Source organism: Branchiostoma belcheri, unplaced genomic scaffold (genome assembly GCF_001625305.1).
Source record: "Branchiostoma belcheri isolate BF01 breed outbred unplaced genomic scaffold, Haploidv18h27 scaffold30, whole genome shotgun sequence".
Classification (NCBI taxonomy): domain Eukaryota; kingdom Metazoa; phylum Chordata; class Leptocardii; order Amphioxiformes; family Branchiostomatidae; genus Branchiostoma; species Branchiostoma belcheri.
In genome coordinates this window covers 1408561-1430395 of record NW_017803910.1, presented here as the reverse complement: position 1 = coordinate 1430395, position 21835 = coordinate 1408561, and the positions used below count along the sequence as shown (strand labels likewise).

General features: G+C 39.3%; 1 protein-coding gene across 8 annotated transcripts in view; it reads left to right on the top strand.

Moving 5' to 3' along the window:
• The window catches only part of LOC109474288 (poly(rC)-binding protein 3-like), a 65358-nt gene that overhangs the window by 31523 nt on the left and 12000 nt on the right, over positions 1–21835 (top strand). For 7 of the 8 annotated variants that reach the window (XM_019774570.1, XM_019774567.1, XM_019774572.1 and 4 more), the window contains exons 2-4: positions 13069–13215; positions 20664–20720; positions 21702–21818. In XM_019774570.1, the coding sequence (XP_019630129.1) occupies positions 13129–13215; positions 20664–20720; positions 21702–21818 (261 nt within the window). In that variant the 5' untranslated portion in view covers positions 13069–13128. Of the gene's footprint in view, positions 1–7280; positions 7365–13068; positions 13216–20663; positions 20721–21701; positions 21819–21835 lie in introns of those variants that run through there. The other variant, XM_019774565.1, reaches the window with a different exon arrangement.

Genomic DNA, 21835 nt, shown 5'->3' with positions numbered 1-21835 from the left:
AACCCATCTGATGCACCATTCTCCTTGGGGCTTACCTACGAGTCTTGGACGAGCGGATTGCTATGCAATAACCCAAGCAGATTGCTATGCAATAAGCGGGGAGGTCAAAAGGTGAGGGTTTAATGTACACATGACGTACATGTAAGAGAGCTAGTGAGTATTGCAGTTTGTGGGAGGGGGGCACGTTCTGTAAGAAAGCACCATACAGTATGAGAAGGTTCTTTATTCAACAACCATTGGATTTTTACTTCCGGTGTTTCGGTAGCCTCTACCAGGCTTCAGGAAGTGGCTGGAAAGAGTAGAAATTGGCCAAATCTCTTAGCGTGGACCCTGGCATATTATCAATCTATGTGGCAAATTTCTACTCTTTCCAGCCCCTTTCTGAAGCCTGTTTGAGGCTAATCCTCTGGCGCCTTCTTCTGTGCAACAATGACCGTTCCTGCTTGGTACTGCAGTCCAGTCCAGAACCAGTCATTGTTGTCCTGAAGACAGGCGGTAATCGAAACGTCGGATATAAAAACCCAATGGTTGTTGAATGAAGAACCTTCTCATACTAGTTAACATAGTCTCTTGCTAACCTGATGAAATTATTAATGGAAAGCAGCACACAGTCCTAGCCTGGTGGGCAGCTGTAGTACTGGTAGTGAGCTGTATGACACTTGTGCACATAGAATGCCCATTGACATGTGAGAGTCATATCCAAGGTCATTTCACACAAGACGATGATTTTTGCAGCTGTCCCTGTGGGCAGGGATGACTGCTGACCAATTTTGGCCAAGGTCAGTTGACAAACTGCCCATTATGTCCGTGTTTGACACAGGGCATGTGGCAATTCCTGAAGGTTACGTTTGGTATTCATTCTAAGGCCACACCAATATAATAGGATGCCTAGATCTGTTTTTATTTTTTTTTTTCGCCCTGTCGCTTCATATTTTTCCTGAAAAAATCCGAGAACCAACTAATTAAATTGGTGTGGCCTAACTAGAAAATGTCCTGAATGGCAATAAAATTACAGGCTAAAAAAACAAGGGGTTATGCCGAATAAAAGGTTCTTCATTCAATGACCAGTGGCTTTTTACATCTGATGTTTCGGTATACATTGTTTGTTGCTGACATTCAACTTTAATTTTTGTTTATTGTTTAATTTTATGTTGCACATCTGTGCATCTAAATTTTTAGGTTTAATAGTTGCATCAGTGAACCTAATGAATTCCTAAAGTAATCTCCAAGCAGATCATACGGTGGCAAGGCAGTATCAATTGGCCAGAGGCTAATGGACACTGCTCTGGCCAGTGGATACTTCGTAGCCACCGTATGATCTGCTTGGAGATCTCCTGAAGATGAATTGCCGATATGAGGAGTGACAATGTGTTAGGTGGATATGCCACTCCCTCTTGTCCCACTTTCACAAGAACAAAGTAGATCTTCTCCAGCCTGGGAGTAATTATCTTTCCTTCACATATGTCACAAAGGCCTCCTTTTCCAAGATGTCAAAGAGTAGGAGTTGGTGTATTAGATCTTTGTCAGCAGAGCTGACAGAAGTGTCTGCACTGACTACTGTAAATGCCTTCGTGGTGCTTTCATTTCACATTACTTAGGAGGGGGAAAAGAGGTTTTTGTACTGTTTGAAGTTTGCAGCTGAAACATTTCTGTGGCACAGTAAAGTATGATTGATGAGATAATACCTAGATGCTTATCATAAACTCTATTTCACATCATATACATAAAGTACATTTTTAGTTATTTGTTGTTTTTATAACAAATGTTTCTTCTATACTTGCAATTAGCCCTGGGGCATGAATTTGCAATAAAGCTATGGAGGATGTGACTAAGAATGGCAGGAACAGTAGCTTTGATATTTGTTGAAATGAAAGGCACAGTTTCGGACAGCTTATAGCCAGCAGGAAATGAGTATTTTTGGCCCTGATTGATGTGTTTGAAGAAAGAAAATACCGCTTGCAAAGATGAATGATACAACAGAGGTTGAGGTGTCCTGCTTGATGTTGTCTGAAGGCTATTACCTTCCTAAGATGGACATGATAGACGTTATATCCCCAAAGGAAAATAAGGCCATTTTCCTAAGCTCTTGCCCTACTTTCCGTGGGTGCTTTTTATCTCGCACTGGTATGATAACTTAGATTAGGCCACACCAATTTGATTTCTTGGTTAACGGATTTTTGAAGAAGAAGAATGGAGCGGGCGGGCGAAAAAAAAAAAAATAAAAACAAGGCCTAGGCATTCCATTATGGCCCAAAATGGTACGATAGGAGCCATGAAGTCAACATACCAGGCTGGTTCAAAATTTAAACAATGAATTTTGAACTTTTAATGATACCATTGCATTGAAAGATGGAATAACTGTAACAACTAGGAAGAAAAGGACTGTTTTCAACTGTTCAGGGCAAAATATGAGCATTTTGCAGTTGATTCTGAATTTTTATTTTTATTTGCAAATCAGAGAAAAATGAAGCGGGCGAATCCGTTAACCAAGAAATTAAATTGGTGTGGCCTTAGCATAATAGCTTGGGAATATCAGCTAAGTGCAGTCTGGCCAATGGCAATGTATACCTATGTGTAGTTAGTTAAAAGTTAAGGATCCTGAAAATCACTCTAGTAACCTCCATCTTTACTCTACTAGAGATTCAATTCTCACTTTACGGTTTTGTATTTATGCAATATTGTATCGCAGTTGTTAAACGATGTATCTAGCAGTTTTTTCTGAAGAAATATTTTGTTCATAACACTGTGTAAGTGTGTATTCGCTTCTGACACACAATACACACCTGGTATACGTGACTGTCTATTTCTACTCCTAGACAGGTAATTGCAATTTTAACTGGGGCATTCTGTTTTCAAGGACTTTTATTTTTAGAGCAGAGTCAGAGCATTATTTTTCCTAGCAATGTTGACTTGAATCGTGCAATTTACACATAATTTGTGTTTCGGGGAAAAGTGAATTTGTCTGGTTTTCCTTGATAGTGGTATACCTTGATAATAGCATTCCTTGTCATTGATAATGGCTTTATTGTATCTTAATGGTCACCTGGAAAGACGTACAAAAGACCGACAATTATCACCTACTCGTGAAAACACTTTCACTAAGAATACTCCTCGTTCCAAACAGATTATCATGACAATGCAAATCCCATGATGATCACAACCCCTCATCATTGTCTTCAACTTCCAGAAGTTTGAATGGTTCCCATGTGTGAATAGGTCAAAACTACAGGTATTGGTTTGAGCTGTCTTATATGGTAATGAGCCAGATGAAGTGTTGCTAAAATGATAGGAGGAACGGGCAAATATACATCAGTGGGACAGTTCTGTTCAGAGTGTAATTAACACAACATACACAAGAAAAATGAATGCAGCAAAAACTGTACATTTGTTTACTTCAAGCTTTAGTATATTTATTGGTACCACCAAAAATGAGATGGACTGTGATGTTTTTTTTTATGTACTGTTGGTCAATGCAGGAGATACAAAATAATGAAGTTTGTGATAGCCAAAGTTTGTGGTCTGAGAAAAATGGAGGTGTTCGCAGAACTATTGTTCATGAAAGTGGCAGGTGCAGCAAAAAAGAAAGGTGACAAATTCACAGTAATGATAAGTTTGCGGTACAGAAGTGCCGTGAAAAACCATGAACATAAAAGTACCACAAAAGAAATCGTGATTTACAGTATTTAAGGTTAAAGGATTTTAAGGGCTTCAGCCATGACCTGGGTCAAGTGGTGCAGTCAGGTGAGCACACCACCCAACAAAAGAAGTATTTCTGACTGTGGTGTGTGGCCCTACAGGGAGACCACTTTGCCAAGAACCCATTAGAAAAATGCACAACAACAGCTGGCCTTGTGTCAACAGATACAACCAAGCTTGGCAGTGAGGGGCATGTTGTGTTGGGAATATTTGAGGCAAACTGGTATGTTGTAATGTAAGAAACATTTGTTATATGTTTGTAACAGGCATAACTGGGACTCACCATGGACTTGAATTGGCTACGAACCTAATGATTTATTTGTGAACTTATGCATTTACTTATTGTATTGATTTAATTACTTATTATTTATGTTTGTATGGATTTAGTTTTTATCCGTGACCCCTCCCCTCAACTTCGACCTTGTTGAAAAGCGGCCTTGCGCTGAACAAGCATTCGAAGGAAAATAAAGGCTTTGACTTGACTTGACTTGTAATAGACAGGTATGGGACTTTGTAAATACATATGTGTAGAATGATACATGTACTAGTAACTTCTCTCTGTTGCGTTACCTCATGATTTTCTCTGTACACCACTTGTAAGACGATGTTTACTTACATATTGTAGCTTTCTAAATGGTACTGCAGCTTATCATGCTTTATTTAACTGCAGAAATTTAAGCTGATTATGTCAACAAAGTCATACTTAAAGGATTGTGAAACGCTCAGGTAAGATATTCAAATGACTACCTGTAAAGCCACAGATGAAATTCTATCTACGTTATTGTCTTCTGAAAGCGTTTCCATAAATCGCGGAAATCTGCGTTAATCTCAGTCTTTTGAAAATGTTCACAGTTACCGTAGTGATGTACTTGTAATGTCACGCCGTCTGATTTAATTTCAGAGTGCCAACAGTGTCAAATTGGAGCTGGAACTCTCCCATTTACGGGGTGGTTGCTGGAAGGTGAATGGTTGTTAAGCAGGCCTCCCTCTAATGCCAGGGTAGGGGAGAATCCGGGTCTTGTAATTGTTCCAGTCGGGCGACAAGCACTTGGTGACGTGCAGCGAATGTTAAACGCACCCCCGTGTGTGCCGTTTTGAGAACCTGTTTACGCCGATGGTTAGATTGCTGTTATTTGTAACGAACCGAAGAGCTTGTTTGCTTTCGATGCACCTGTAGATGTTTACGTGACTCATTTGGGCAAGTATTTTTCCTTTACGATCTTATAGATTGCCTGTAGTAGCATTATACAATAATGTATGCTGGGAATGGCCTATAGAAATCTGTAGGGATTCATAGAAAAGCTGCAATGAATATTTAGAGTTAGCATAGACACAGAGTCTAACATGCAATACGCTTTCAAAGGGTATAGGGGTATAAACTTAAGCTCTGTTCAGACACTGTCAGACTGTTTTTTGGCAACTACACACGCATTTCTGATAACTGCTGAGTTACAATTGCTGGCAGAGGTTTAGTGGGAATATGGCCTATTTCAGCTGCAACATGATTTTTATTTATGTTTTAAGTACTGTCACTCCTAGGAAATGGTTAACAGCTATTGGTATTAGTGAATAAATAGCCAAGAAGACAAAACTCAGAAAAAGTCCTTGTTTCCCTGTATTTTTAATAATAATACAGTACAAAATTCTAGAAATCATTCCATATGACATATCATTAGCATGCAACGTATTGTTAGAGCATCTTTGTAACAACAGGTTTTGCAGTTCCCTGAAGTGACAAGCCTTTTGAATCGTATTACGTGTGTGCTAGTTTGGCTGATTGTATGGTAGTAGATGGCACCATTTACATGTAGTTGTTAATAGACTGTTCTTGCCACCTGCCTACGAGTGGTTTCAAGTATGTGACTCGAGAAGAGCTCAAAGGCTGTTACATACATGTACAGGGCTCAAAATATACTGGCGCGGGTAACGTTGAAAAGTGTCCATGACAGAAACACAGTGATGTTTCTTATCGTCTGTTGGTCCAAGATTTAAACGTTTCTGAAAAATGTCACCCTTTATGTCAATAGACACATTTACTGAATGTTGATAACCAATGAGTTACTGTTTCTTTCAGTGGCAGTGTTACAATACAATATTTCACACTAACTTCTAATTCCTCCCCCAAACTTCGGCCAAAGGGCTCTAGCCTTGCTGGCAGGACCCCCAGAGCAGGGTTGGACAAGTCCCATTGCCCACTTGCCCAGGGCAAGTAAAAGCACTGTTCGGGCAAGTAAATATCCCCCAGTACTTGCCCGATTTGGATGCAAAGTATTAGCCCCAGCAGTATTTCAACCAAGTTTTAAACAATTTTGATAAATAAAGCATCCAACATTATAAACTCTTTCTGCTAAATAAAGCATCCAACATTATAAACTCTTTCTGCTAGTAGAATGCATAGAAATGTGTCATATTTTGGGCAAGTAAAAACTTGGTTCGGGCAAGTGGAAATGACCATGTACTTGCCCGATAAGGCAAGTGGATTTTTGAAAACTTGTCCAACCCTGCAGAGTGATCTAGGACTCCAATATGTGGGATGGGACTTGAACCCCAGACCCTCTGGTTTAGAAACAGAGCTGCTTACCATTGCAAATTTGGATTGAAATCATACTGTTTCCCATTGCATCCCACTAGAGTTGAATTTCAAAGCGCTGACACCCTGTGCCACCCTCTGGGCTCTTGGTTACAAGCCCACGCTATAATGTTTCAAACAGAAACTGTTTTTGATGTTGCCTGCCAAATCTGAATATCCTTAGAAGCATGCTTGGTTGTTGCCAGAGCTACCATAGAAAATATATATGGAAAAGAGAATGATGTTGCTTTTCATAGGCTGTGTGAATGTTTTTGTTGTAATTAGCTTTGACTAAATGAAAGTGAGAAGAAATATATTGTCAATTTCTGTAGCTGTGGTTGACGTTTGATGGGAATTAGTAAGGGTCAATTGAGTTTGTTAGCAATGCCAGGAGTTTCACTCTTATTTCAAGCAGACTGCCAGACAAAATAAGGTTCACTTGTCCTGAGGACTGTTCTATTTTGACAAAGGCCAGCAGTTTCATTTTTACTGCATGCATAATCTTATAATTATGTGGAGCATATTGTGGGTTTCAGTATGTTTTCTAATGAATTTATGCACAGAAATCATACCAAGGAATATTCAAAATGCAGCCTCCCATCCTGTGACCAAACCATATGGGCAGTACTTCCCATTGTTTTTTACAAATCCCTTGATACTTGATTTCTTGTTATGGTGGTCAGGGGATTGAGTGGTCAAGCAGCTGTGATGGATGGGCTCAGTCCAGGCGACAGGTGGATGGACAGACAAGCAAGCACTGACCACCTAATTTTAGCAGTGCTCTGTCTGGTTGGCCAACCATATGTAGGTCACTGGGTGCATTTTGGTCATAAAATACATGTATGATTAAAAAAAAGGATCTGTTTCAATATTATTACTTCTGTTATATTTGTAAACATCGTGAAATGGTCTTCGATTCATAAGTGGAATTGGAATACAGTTGGGGAAAAAAAGAGAAGTAAAATGTGTTTTTTTAACCACCCCCCAAGAGTAAATAGTTGGACCCGACCAGTGACCTAATATTTGTCTGCGGCTGGCTGGCTTGACCATGTGCAGATTGCTACATGTATGGCCGATCCCCTGATAAAAAAGCTCGCAGGTAATCTTTCATCTTTTACACATTAACACCCTGCTACTATGTGTACTAGTCCAGGAGACAGTGTTCCTAATATGTTTACTGTTATCTGGTAGTCTGGCAGAAGCTCTGGTTTTCCACAGAGTGAGTGATGGTAGTGTCAGTGTACCTGTCAGCATGTCACAGCCAGCAAATGTAGAAAGATGGTGGCCTCTCGCAGAGGGTTTTGAAAATTGCTTGGTCTAGATATTACTTCAATACAGAACAATGCCTGGTGGTAGCAGTTTTAGGTGCTGCTAGGAAACTGTTAGATAAAATCTTGTCCCCAACTATAACAGAATTCATAGCAGAGGGTTTTGAGAATTGCTTGGTCCAGATATTACTTCAATACAAAACAATGCTCAATGATACCCGTTTTAGTTGCTACAAGGAAACTGCTAAAATTCTTGTCCCTGACTACAACAGAATTGATAGCACACATTTAGATTTGCATTATGATATTTTAGTGTACCATCACCAGATTTGATACTGGTCGGACCATTTTGTATCATGCAGATTTTTTCTTGTTTAAAATCCTGGCTTGGCTGGCAACTGTTTTTGGTCAGTTGTATAAACATAACCAACCATAGGTCAGCCTTGTTTACCAAAGTCAACCTTACAGGGACTTCTGATGAAGAAGATTTTATATTGTTATATCAACAAGACTGTCTAGGTTTATGTATTGCCTATAAACCATATCTTGATCCAGATATTTCCCATATTTGGTATGTTACACGTATGCTTATGGAAATCATAACATTCTTGTCACCCAAATGGTTTGGTATTTAGGGTATTAAACTGGGTATATAGGCCAACATTTTCTAATAACCCCCCCATCAATTTCCTTGTCAGACACTAGAAAAGAGTAATGCTGTCTATCATCAATTAGAAGCTTGATACTTGTTTATCAATACTAATTGTTCTGTTTATTGTCAAAAGTTGGTATTTACTGATGCTATCTTCGTTTTTGTCCCATAAGGCGTACTGTTAACTGTAGGTTTATTCTAACATTCCTAACAGATTGTTTCCTTAATAGAGGGATGTTATATGCAGTAAAGTCTAATGATGCAGAGAGAAATTTTATGTACTGTACTTCCAATAGACATGGATGAGTTGGCATTAATTAGTGTCTATGGAAAGACACACTTTCATGGGTCTATAGGGAATTGTGATGGAACATTGTTATAATTGTGTAAATTTTCTTTTCATATTATAGATATTAGATACAGTTATAACCTTACTGTTATTATTAAGCTCCACAGTGAGCTAAAATTGAATCGAGATAATTTTCCGTTCCTTTCGTAAGTATTTTTATGTGTATCACAATATTTGAATAGAAAAGGGTGATATAGTTATCTGCTGCTTTTCAAAAAAAATCTTTTGGATGCATCAAGTAATGAAACTAGGTAATCAAATACAGAGAAAAAAAGAAGTAACATGCAGACATTCAGCCTTACAGTATACCAGATTGCATAATCATGAACTTAGCATGATCAGTTAGTTTCTACCTGGCATTAGGAGCGGCAATCTGTTCTCTTTTGCCATAGACCAAATCTACTGGCATATAATCTGTGTATTTGGCCAATCTCTATTTTTTCCAGCTGCTTCCTGAAGTCTGGTAGAGGCTACTGTTCAGTTGCTTACTTACGGAATCAACACCCTTGACAACAACCTTGGCAGCAACTGAGTTGTTGGTCTTTTACATTCCAGTCAATGTGTAGCCTGGTCTTAAAACTGCCTTAAAAGTCGTATATATGTGCTCAGGTTCGGCAGCCATATAAAACGTGCACAGTTACGGGGGACAGACGAGTAAAGAAGTGGAAGACCTTTCAGCTTCTCCTGGCGCCAGAGATTATTAGACAAGGTCGTCCGCTGTATCTACGGAATAAAAGTCCTCATAACCGGCAAGGTTACAGCTGGAATATGAATAGACCAATTCTGCACCTCATAACAGTAAAGACTGTAAGAGATTCAGCGAATCAACTCTCCAGTTATGAGTAGTGCGCATTAGAGTGTTCACAATAGCACTAGGGATACATTTATACTAGACCTAAGGGCTTTTCCTTATGTCAATGTAGTTAAATGTCTTTGAAATAAAATGCGGATGGAGTCAAAGCACTGACTGGAATTAAAATGAGAAAGGATCCAATTTGAAAGAGATTTTTTACCACCTGTGCAACATCCAAAAAATGATTGATATTAAAGTTTTTGATATCTGAATGTTTTATGAAAACTGATTTTAAAAATTGTTTCTGCCAAAAGCTTTCATTAGTTGCAACGTGGTCATTTCACCCATCAGTAGCTTTCTTCTTATAGTTATTTGAAAAGCTATGATACAACAGGCTTTAAACATGATTTCAAAGGATACAGGCAAGGCTCTGTCAAAGGTTTTGTGAAAAGTAGGAAATTGCAAATGCACCTGTTACACGTTGCATAACTACATAGACTACCAAGTTCTATCCTTCCCGAATGTCCCTAGCCTGGAAGAGTCCCCAACAAGACTGCAGGAAAATTACTTGCACGTTTTATCTGTCTGGGTAGGCTTGACCTTGCAGACTAATGTAGCAGGCAGGAGACTGTGGTGATGGATTGAGAATGTGTTCTGTATTATGGTCAGTGAAAGGTTAGAAAGCCCACAGGGAGGACCACAACATGTGCCCAGCATGCCAGCTGTAGTCAGGGGTGCACTGCTCAGGGATCTGTGTCACCTAAATACTTCACATTCTGTCTGTTCTGGTCCAGCAGTGGTCTGTAGGGTGATGGGGAAAATTTACTGGAGCAAAGAAAAGAAAAAGTCGGTTAGAGCTCTGAATTGGTTCATTTGAGTGGTACAGAAGACATGTAACTACCCTTCTAGAGTCTCGCTGTTCAAGTACAGTAATTCAAACTTCATGTACCTACTAGCTATACTGTAAATTCCTTTACCAGCTTGGTAGTTTTATTTCACAGCATGAGGAAAAAAGAGGTTTTCACGGTGTTTGAAGTTCACAGTTGGACAGTAGTACAGTAGAATTCTATAAAACACATGTTCGCGGTGTTATGATTTTGCTATACGACGTTACCACAGTGAAAAACAACCTCCGGGAATGTTTAATGCATTTACAGTAAACAGTTTGTTTTGTTTGTGCCTTTATTTAATCATGGATAACTTAAATATTTTATCAGGAATACCTCGAAATGGCCTGCAGGTCACTTTTCATTGGTGTCATGAGGGAAGAAAATGAGTTCCATGCTAAGATAAGCCTGTGAAAATGAAGCATCTTTTCCCATAGGTGAATCTGAAAGATTTTTGGAAGGTTGCTTTCTTTCCTCCCCCTACAATACATGACCAGCTGGTGACAGTAACATCTGGTGAGTCGAAAATAGGGAGAAAATTACAGAAAAGGAAGGAACAATTCTTGCTAACATCTGTTACCAGATCAGAGAAGATAAAGGCACTATTGGAAAATACCTACAGGTCCCACAGGGAGTCAACAGTAATAAAAGTATGATAATCGATAAGATTGCTGTCGTTTCCCATTCTGGAATGAGTCAGAACTATTAATACTTGACTATCTTTCCTACATCTGGTATGCTCTAAATGCATTTGGTCAGGGAATGATCAGATATAGAAGATAGTAATATTTCTAATGTCTGTATGAAATGCTAATTACTCTCTATGACGCAATATCATATTTTACTCAGGAAGAAGATATTGCTGAACATTCAGGAACAATAAGATCTGTAACATGTCACTCAGCATGGCGGTAATTGCAGGAAATGCTTTAATTTGTAGCCTATCAAGTATACATGGTGCAGCTGTTCATATCCCACATTTACCTCACGCACACAGGTGGTATTCTACATGTTTATGACAACCTTGACTAATTGATACCAGCATAAAGCTACAATATTGCTTATAATTAAAACAGGAAAGGCTCCGGTTGTTGGAGGGAAGGGCGTGTCATATCCAAGGATAACTGGCTTACGGTATGTTTGATACTGGCTGGAAGGAGATTGTATATTCCGCTGCGTATCTGTAACAGGTGGGTTTGGGAGGGACTCTTGCTCCGTTGGGATATCACCTCGTCGATTGTTTTTACGCCCTTGCAAATTAACTCATTTTTGCTAAGTGCCTTTTTGTGTGCGCTTGCCTTAGCATATTTCATGTATAAAATTAAAGCGATAGAAATTGAATCAATCTCCGTATGGCGGGGGCCCTGCTTTCGCTGCGACCTCAATTTGTTGGCGGGTGATGGGATGTCATATATCAATATCTCGGCGGTGCAAATTGGCCCTATTTCATTAACGATTCCATCCCTCTGTTCCAGTAAGGCCGCTAATGCACATTTATTTAATTTCCTCACTTCACCCCATAGGTGGGGTCCCCCCTCTCCTGGGATTAGGTACACGAGTCTTTCAATCTGAAAGGGACGGCCCGTATTTGCAAAAATTAATAGGTCGGGCGCCGGATGGCAGCAGGCTGCTCGCCAAGGGATTGAGGCAGGTTCGTCGGACTGACTTGAACTCCACAGATAGACCCATCCCTGCATGCATGTGTCGTCTGTATCATTGGAAACATTACGGCTGGATTCTCTGGAATTTAGGGCGTTCCCTGTATACGTTCCGTGTGTGTGTGTATATATAGTCTGTACTGCTGTGAATGCCATGAAACAAAGTCGTTACTCGGTTAGATACATTGTGTAATACAAGGTGACATATAATCAACAGCACCTTGGTGTATCGTTACCTCTAATATCGCTTTTGCTCTCTGAATTTCAGAAAGGAGATAGTAGCTCGGCTTGTGACATCATTGTCTCTTACATCATGTGGGTCCAGTGAAAGTAGTGTCACATTTCTGTCCACAGATTCTGGCTGTGCGGGGTCAGGGTGAGGGTGTCATGTCGTCACTTGAACCAACATGAATTTGGTGCATCTGTCCTAGAATCTCCCGAAGCAGGTTATTTTTGACCGCTTGCGAGCATTCGTCACGGCCCCACCTTCGCTTGACATGTCGTAGCCTGGCGCTGGCCTGTTTGTTGTGTTTGAACGGCCAAGTGTAGCCTGTGTGGGACCTGTGTATGACAGCTACCACCCTGTGGGTGCACATGACAAATCTGCCCTTCAACAGGTGCTATATTTGGTGCTGATTAACGTTGTGAATGCAGCACAACTTTTCTCATTAAGGGAAGTAACCTTCGCTCCACTGTACACTTCATTCACGGATGCTGGCCAATTGACTGGGCTCCTCCTGGCCCCTTAGTGGCGGTAAGCTTGCCTGCCAAGGATGGCATTGACTTTGCCGAGAGAGAGCGCACGTCTGCTTGATGGGTAGATTTACGATGGAGACACTCGGATCGCGTTTGTTTTTGTCGGTTTTGATGGCGACTATTTTGGTCGCAGTGGTATCGTTGTACGTGTATTAGTCTTCGATGGCTGGGACATTGCTAGTCAGGTTTTTGATATGCAACCACTATTCTGTCATACTTTCTCACAGTGATCCACAAACTACATTGATCATATTGATTCATTTTTTCTTACTGTAGAATTATTTTATTTTCCTTCCCAGGTGTTGGATTTCGTGACACTATTTTTTCTTAGTCTACATTTGTGTACAGTACTTTATGACTTTATCAGAATGAATATTCTAATAATGTCCATGTTTTATCTTTGATAATTAATGTTTTTTCTCTTCTATTTTTTTGTACAGGGTTCCTTGATCTTCAACTTTCATCCCTCTTCGTTTGACCTTTGACCTTCTTTGGTAAAAATGGACATCTCTTTGACGACGGAAAATAAGGTGCCGGGAGAGGCCCCCTCGGTGACCCTCACCATACGTCTCATCATGCAGGGAAAGGTAACTTTTATGCTTTCAAACCATTTATATGTTATATGTAGTAGTGTAGTGTTTATATGTAATATGTAGCCACACTAGATGCTGCCACGGTCACAACAACAAATTTAACACATTTCACAGTTAAAGTGTATCAATATTGTCATCGCAGAAAATACCTCATTTATATCTGAGGGCACCCAATGTGCTAACTAAGTTAGTAAGATTAGAATATGTTCGTGTGACACCAATAACACCACCACCATTGAACATACTGCAGTCATACAGAAGACTATATCTGACAGCAATCACTGTGCTGAGGAAGATCAGAATAATATTAGTTAAGGCACATATATATATTAACATTAATAAACTAATGTTTGAGTTCAATTGAAAGTTTCTGGCTTTCAAGAAGGCTGAAAATGTAAAAGGCTTGTAGAACAAACGATTGTTAGATTGTAGAACAATCATTCACAAAGCAGCATCCCTCTCAGTACCTTGGATGTAATTTGAAACATAAACCACCACAGCCATGAACACAGACTATTTCACCTTCCTATGCTGGTTGCTAGGTTACAGGATTGTCTGCGGTTACAAAATATAATACCTGACATAGTTCTGTAGATATGTCTGAGCAACATTCCCGATGGAAACGTGACATTGTCCAGTAAAACTAGAGCTGACACCAACATCATTACATGTAGTTGTCAAAAATGAAATTAGGACACTGTTTTACATGTCCAGCAGTGTAAGATGATGGGGTAAATTTTACTGAAGCAAAGAAAGGGAAATACTCCAAGCTCTGAATTGGATCATTTGAGTAGTACAGTAACTAGCCTTCTAGGAACTATGACATTAATTTATTACTTCAAATTCATGTACATACGTATAGCATTAATACTGTAAATGAATTCGTGGAGCTTTTATTTTGCATTATGAGGGAAAAGGAGGTTTTCGTGGTGTTTCAAGTTAGCACAGTACAACTATGAAACACAATATTCCTGGTTTTCTAGGGACTCTTTGCCAGGTTCACGTACAAGAAATGTCTTCCGAGCCACTTGGTAATTAGTTTAGAGGCACCTGTGACACGACACCTGATTTGATATGCACAATGTGTTCCCACATGGAATTAGATCCACCCTTCATTTCTGCGCAAAACTTTGATGTCTAACGCGGTTTTGTGACACGTCACCCCAGTCTCTATTGATGTGTCTTCACAGATATAGAATTGTACACACCAGTTATGTACACGTCATTCCTGTATAGCATTTAACGTTAGGAGCAAAATTGAATAACCTTCTAACATATCAGAGCAACGAAACATTGCTATCGGAATAGAAATATAGATTGATATAAGCAAGCTGGAAAGGTAGGGGAAATATTAGATTAGCCAGAGGATTATGTGCATGCCAGATTTGCCTGGTAGGAGATTAATTTAATTCGTAGCTTTAATGAATTATATGTGGGGATTATGAAAGGTATTATTGTACACTCCGCACTGTATTAACGCACGGTAGACTCTTGGCAATTAAAGAAGGGAAACGCCAGCTTTGTCATCTCTACATCAAAGAATCTCTCATAAGTCTCTGTGTAATATCAACTTTGATAAAATACACTGATTGTATCAGCTTGATTAAAGGTTTTTCTCAGGTTACCATGTATTTTTCACAACATTTACTGTCTCAAATATTCCCTTTGCAAAGAAAATTTGACAGATTTTTCCAGTCACTATCCAGAACCTACTAAAAAGATGATGTATAAGCTTATTGCTAAGCCCAAGTGGATGGAAATTATTATCTTAAGTATATGTAAGGCCTTTTGTGGTGGATTGACAGGAGCTTGATAGATGAGTTACTCAGGTAGAAGGGTAATAAACCTAATATGTCACTGTCAACGGTTCAAAACCTCCCACGGTACAGTTGGGATAAAACCCTTCTGGCGACGTTCATTCTACCCAGGGTGGAAAAGTACTGTAAAAGCAGAAACTTTGGTGGTGGTTTTATTTTTGCATTCTTCGCATTGACCATTCACATTCACTTTAGTCTTTGACATTATACTACTGTGGGGGTCCCTGACACAGGTGGGCAGCAGTCAGCTGAACTTCACACCAAGTTTCGAAGAAACTATGTCCAGCAGGTCCAAGTATTGTTTCAACAGGGACCACAAAAACCTCCTTTTCCCTCATGCGTTCAGACTTCCAGGAAGTATTTTGCGTTTTCGTGACGTTCGCAGACCTCTGGGAAGTGGTTTTGTAACTGTGACAGGGATTGTATGATGTAATTCAATCGGGTATAACGGTACACTAGGCACTGGTGATCTTGAAACTTAAAGCAATAAGAGAGAAAATGTTAAATGACACATTTAAGTTAGAAGATGTCCAGGTGTAGATAAAAATTGGTGAATATCTTAATCCTCCATGCAGTAGAACTCTTTTCCCCTTATAAATTGTATTTTTTAGCAATAGATGCATTTAGTATAATGCTAACTTGGCCACCTCTAAGGTGCATGGACAACAGTTCTTGGTACAGAGTGATGTAAACATTGGCATGTTGTCCCCCACACAGGTAATGTTTACTGTAAGCTGAACAAAGAATACCCCCATTCTGTACAAACTGACCCCTCAGGCCCTTAGTGATGCTTCTTAGGCGCTGCCTGTTAGCTTGAATAGGTTTGCTAAGGCTCCTTTTCCACTAGACTGGCGATCGCTGAACAGCCAAATTGGATTTGTGTGAGTCTTGATTTCATAATATTGGAGTGTGATGCTCAATGTTTGAATATGATTCAAAACTCAGAGAACTTTTTTAAAACCTAAGATTTCTTCTTTTTTTGACAGATCTTCGTTAAGTGATCTGTCAAATATTTTGTTGTTCAACAGTTGCAACCTCTAGTGGAGAAGGGGTTGGTGTTCTGTCCATCAGTATAGGACACTGACCTCTGGTAACTACTTGAAAATGAAAGAGTAAACAAAAGATTTCTTGTAATGTTTTTTAAGAATAGAGATGTAACTGTTGATTGAAAAAAAGTTTGAAAGTTACTTCAGGGTTAAGTACAGTGTTCAAAAGGGGAATGTATGTAAAAGAACTATTACTGCTAAGGGTTACATGCATGTTTCAGGTACTTCATTAGTATAAAATGAAATAGATTGCCTTCTACATAGAAGGTCAGGTATCTACAAAATAGCTATTACTTGAAACACAGCCTGAAGTACACTTTGAAGTAGTGTGTGTAGGGGTATTGCAAGATGATCTCAAAGCCAGAAGGTACATGTATGTGCAAAAACTGCTAATTATTACATTTAGAAAGCACTAAAAAGATATATATCCATGCATCTGTTATTCAATTTCAAATACTGTGATGTGTTGAGAAACATCTGTTGCTTCAGTAAACAGTTTTGATTCCCTAAATTGGAAGATAAATGTTTAGACATTGTTTAAGAGGAGAGAAAAAAAATCATATTTACACAGCACAACCTTTGCCCGAGTGGGCCGATCCGCTGGTATGTTGTACATGTTTGTAGAGCCTTTCACGCTGGTTTGGAAAGATAAGAAATACGGGAAGGGCCAAGACATGGCGTCTCTCTTTCCAAGAGGTACAGATGCTTTCAAACCCAAGATGTGTTAGGTGTAAACAAGAAACTAAATGTCTAAATATTGACACTTAAAACAAGACATTGTCAAAGTGTTGGGAGGTCTTGACTATGCAGCCAACCACACAGTAAAGGAAAAGGATCCACTGGAAATGACTCTCCAGTGTAGCATGCTGGAATATACCCCTTGTCAGAACATATCGGGGTACATTCTGACCAGGGGTATATCCTGGCCTGCTACACCTGTGGTGTACATAATGTATGCTACTGCATACATTATGATGCTTCAGCTTCAGCAATTTATCATTTAGCGTACTAATTATTAACAAAATGAAGGCCTACTCATCCTGAAAGCAATAAGAAAGATCATAAGGATTTATGAATAAGATACAATTTTCCTCCTATTGTTTTCTTTTTTACTGTGCTTTAACCATCTTTCGAGTTTTCTGTATCAATTTGCACCACCCAACACTGCACATTCGTTTTCAGTTTAGTTTCAGTTTATTTATTTCACCAGCAGTAACACTCAGGTACATAACAACCTATTTTTCAGGCAATACTGGGTATACAAGCACAGACTATACAATATTACAAAATTCTGTATTGACCTGTTCCTGAAATGCCTGGGAAGTGTAGGATTTCCTGCCTATTGTAGTCCTCCAGGCCGTTCCATAATGCAGAAGGCAGTTGAACATGTGCTAATCCAATCAGCAGTGGACTTGGACACGGCTCCAGGCAACCAGACCTCTGCCCCAGCAATGTGCGCTCTCTTGTAGTAATCAGTGGAGGGACTCAGGGGAGGCAGCGGTGATGAAATGTGTCTTCTGACTGCACTGGACGGAAGGAGTAAGAGGAAAGGAAAAGGAAAAACTTATCAGGCAACATATTTGAGAATGGGATTGACATTAATTAAACTGAAATACAATTTAATTGGTATTAGATGAACTCAAGTATAGTTAAATTAAAACTTACAATTATTTCTATTACCAATACAGTGTAGAACTTTTTACAAGCAGGGTTTGCTGTGGTAATATTTTTCCAATTTCTAGTTTTTTCCCCTTTTTTCATTTTTTCAGCTTTAATTGAATTTTTTTTCTATTTAAGAGTCTTTAACATCATTGATTAAGTAAAAGTACATTACATGATATCCTCTTTGAGAAGGGCAAGGTCTGGTACAGGTTCTAGTTCAGCTTGGGAACTAGTTCAAGTAGTACCAGTATGAGCTCCAAGACTTTGAAGGGGCACTCTTCTTGTACTTAAACATATCCCGGAATGCAGTCACATTCAACTGTTTATTTAATTTTGCCCGTATGTGTTGTTAAGAGAGCAGGACAGGCATTCCCCCTCATTTGGAGAGCTATACCTAAGTAGTGACAGTGACAGATAGAGGGAAGAACACCACAAAAGGTCAGATGTCAGACCCAATCTGGACTAAGTATTTTCCACAGTGAAGCAGAAGAAGGCATAGGACTATTATATTAGGGATAGCTGTCAGCACTCCTAACGCCAGGTACTGTAATTCGCTTCATGTTCACAGTAAGCAAAAGTTCACAGTCTGAGAAAATGTATATGTTCACTGAACTATATGTTCACAGTGGCAGCAGGTGCAGAAAAATAGTCGGCGAGTTATCTGTTAATGGCAATGATACGTTCGCAGAAGTGGCAGTGAAAATCGGGAACATAAAAGTATCATGCAAAAAAATCAGGAATTACAGTACTACATTTTAGAATCTAAGAAACTGGCAATCTGGAACGCTGTCATTTATTTGGCACCCCTTCAACTTGTTTGGTATTGTCCTTTATCCTTTTAGTCGAAGAAAATCTCCTGACTTCCCTTTCTGAATAGCCCTGAAGACAGAATCAAGTTGTGAAGATTTAACGATAAAGTCAGAATGTTTTTCTTCCTGCAGGAAATCCCACCTTCCAGCGGTTGGGTGTGTGGTTGACATTGGCAAGGATAGTATTGATTTTTAGCTGTCATGATAAATAAGACTGGAGAGAGACTGATGTGAATCACAGTGGAAGGTTGAGCGAGCCAAGCTGAAACTAGAAACACTTTCAGTCTAGTTCAATAAACAGGTTTTAATGGCGGGGAGCTTCAGTGTTTCAAGATGTGTCTGCTGACATTTTCTCTCGGAGACATTCGTGAGAAGGTTATTTAACATGTGGCGGCGCGGCCCATCTCCGGATCCGGATCATCGAAAATGGCGACATTTACCGTTTTTTAGAACCTGGCGAGCGTCCCTTCTTGTGTGCGCGCCGTATCCCATTGCATATTTATAACACTTCAAGTCAAGTGTGGTAAACTTTTTCTTGGTCTGTATGTACGTACCATGAATTATGTATTGTAAGCTAAACCACACATTTTGAGGTAGACCTTTCTTTCTCACTTGTCTTACATTTCATATACCAGTGGTAGAAGTACTTTTTTCAGTGTTTTGCAATATTGCAGTATGTCAAAATTTTGTTATGCAATGTGGGAATACTTTCTGCAAATATACACTTACAAGCCTTGACCTAAACCCATACAAAATTGCATGTTGGCAAACATTTACATGCAATTTGAAAAGCACATAGTACATAATTATTAGTATATCATAAAGTCAGTAGTAAAAACACAAAATTACAAGTTTCTTAAATCTTCTTCTGCAATATTTAAACTTTCTCTGCAAAATACAAACTGCAGATACGTATTTCTATTCTAACACTGTATACAATATTTGATGGTGGCAGCTTCTATCAGCGGGCTTTCGAAGCAACAACTGTATCTTCCATTCAGGCTAGTGAAGTGTCCCTTGATAAAATCTACCCTGGTGGTTTTAGCATGTCTAACCTAACACTACACTGAGAGTGGGAGTCAAACAGTTCCTACATAATCATTCATCATCATAAGTGTCAAATGAGCTTAAAAGCAATTTGACAGCAATGCCCATGAAAGCGTTCTAAGTATCTAAAATTAATGTTTAAATCGTATTCAAAGGAAAATCAAAACAGACTCGTTGAGTAGAGCAAATGTAAATGCTTTTGAGTCTTGTATCATGGCAATTATCGATGGAATAAAAGGTTTGCTTTTTTATTGTTATGAAGGACATTTTGATTTCTTTTGACAAAGGTCTAAACTCTGGAACTAGTAATAGACACTCCAAGACTTAGAAAGGGCACTGTCCTCATACCTCATAATGCATAAGAGGTCAGCATCATTAACAGTGAATACCTGTTAGTACTTATCCCCAATCTGGGCAAAGTGTGTCCCTGAAAAAGTGCTGAATCTCCAGTTGAGTGTGTCTGAACTCTGAGCTAAAGGGCAATGCAAAACAGATGGACTTTCTTATCAGCAGCATTTATTGGTACCGTGATTCTATCAAATAGGAACAGTGGCACAGATTTGGGCAAGTTAAGCCCATTACATGAGGTCTTATCTTATGGTTGAAGATATCCCAGTCATACCAATCTATACCAATGATACATTGTACTAGAGACATGTGAGATACACTTTCGGTAGTGTTAGCTACATGTACTTTATAAAGGAGCCTTTTTACCATTACACTTTCCTGTTAACTATTACCGAAGGTATTACTATTTTTCTCCCAAACTTTTTTGGCAAATTGTTGTTCCCATGACCCTTAAATTTTGGTTTGCAATTTTCCACCCCAACACTTATTTGTGGTGGTTTGCCTCTAGCCTGATATGGCACCACAAAATCACATCACGACGCGTAAGATTACGGAAAAGAAATCACCACCACATTTGTTTCCTAGCAACGGCACACTGCACACAACTGGCTGACATTTCCACACGAGTTAAGTTGTCATAAACAAGAGTCAAAAAACATATTCAAATCTCATGATAACTTCATATAAACCATGTCTACATCTGTGTGTTTCAGGACGTCGGCAGTATCATTGGAAAAAAAGGAGATACTATAAAAAGGTTCCGTGAAGAGGTAAGTTACCTATGCATAATGTTACAGGTCAGTTACACAGGACTAGTTTGCTGGTTTCTTTAATTTTTCACAACAGAGAGTTGAACATGTTTTACGTCCATGGAAAATTCTAACATATGCTAAGTTGTTCAAAGGCAATTCAAACTCTACTACTGGATAAATTACTAAAATTACTTATGGACGTTTCAATGACATCTGTCACTCTTCTTCAGTCTTCAGCATCACTAAAATGAACCTAGAGAACCAGTCTCAACACTGTAATTGTGTAAATTTGCGTTTTCAGCTTGTGGGTGAAACAACCCTAGTAACGCAACGTTCACGGTGTGATGAGTCCTGAAAACCACAGGCAAAACCCACAAACGTGAAATCACCACATACATTTCACAATTTACTGTTACGTGTAGTATCTCCCCAATGATAAAAAAAGCCCTCAGGAAAAGCTCCTCTTTAGCGAATCGGAAAAATTGCCCCTTCAGCTAATTGGGTTTCTGGGAAGAGACAGAATGTATGACTGGCCTGTACCCAAATGAACACTTTAGAACTTGCTTATTGACACTGATAAAGTGGTTGGCCATTATGGATGAAAGCAATTTTCTCCCTGCACAGAGCCGAGAGCTCCTCTCTCCTACTATTTACTTAATGGCCTGTATCCGATCAGATCGCCCGTTGCCATGACACTTAAAGTTGTACGGAGTGGCATATGGAATTAAGTAGGGGTTATATAAAAGGTTGTCATAGTGACCATGATATCATATTAGTAATGAGGCTATTTCGGGAATAGCAGAAAAGTGTGGGTTTGCTGTGTTGGTGAAATGAAAGGAAAAAAGAAAAGTTGATTGATGGGAAACGTCATGGCGATATTGAATTGATGGCACGTCCTCTCCCCACCCATCCCACGCAATGCCCCTAGAGCTGTCTTCTCTCTTGCCCCTCTCTTTCCTTCTATCATTCCATGTTGTGCGTTTTGTGTCTTCTCTGCAGAGCGGCGCCCGCATCAATATCTCAGACGGCTCATCACCCGAGCGCATCGTCACCATCACAGGATCCACAGAAAACATCCTCAAGGCCTTCAATATGATTGGCAAGAAGTTTGAAGAGGTACACTTTTATATTTT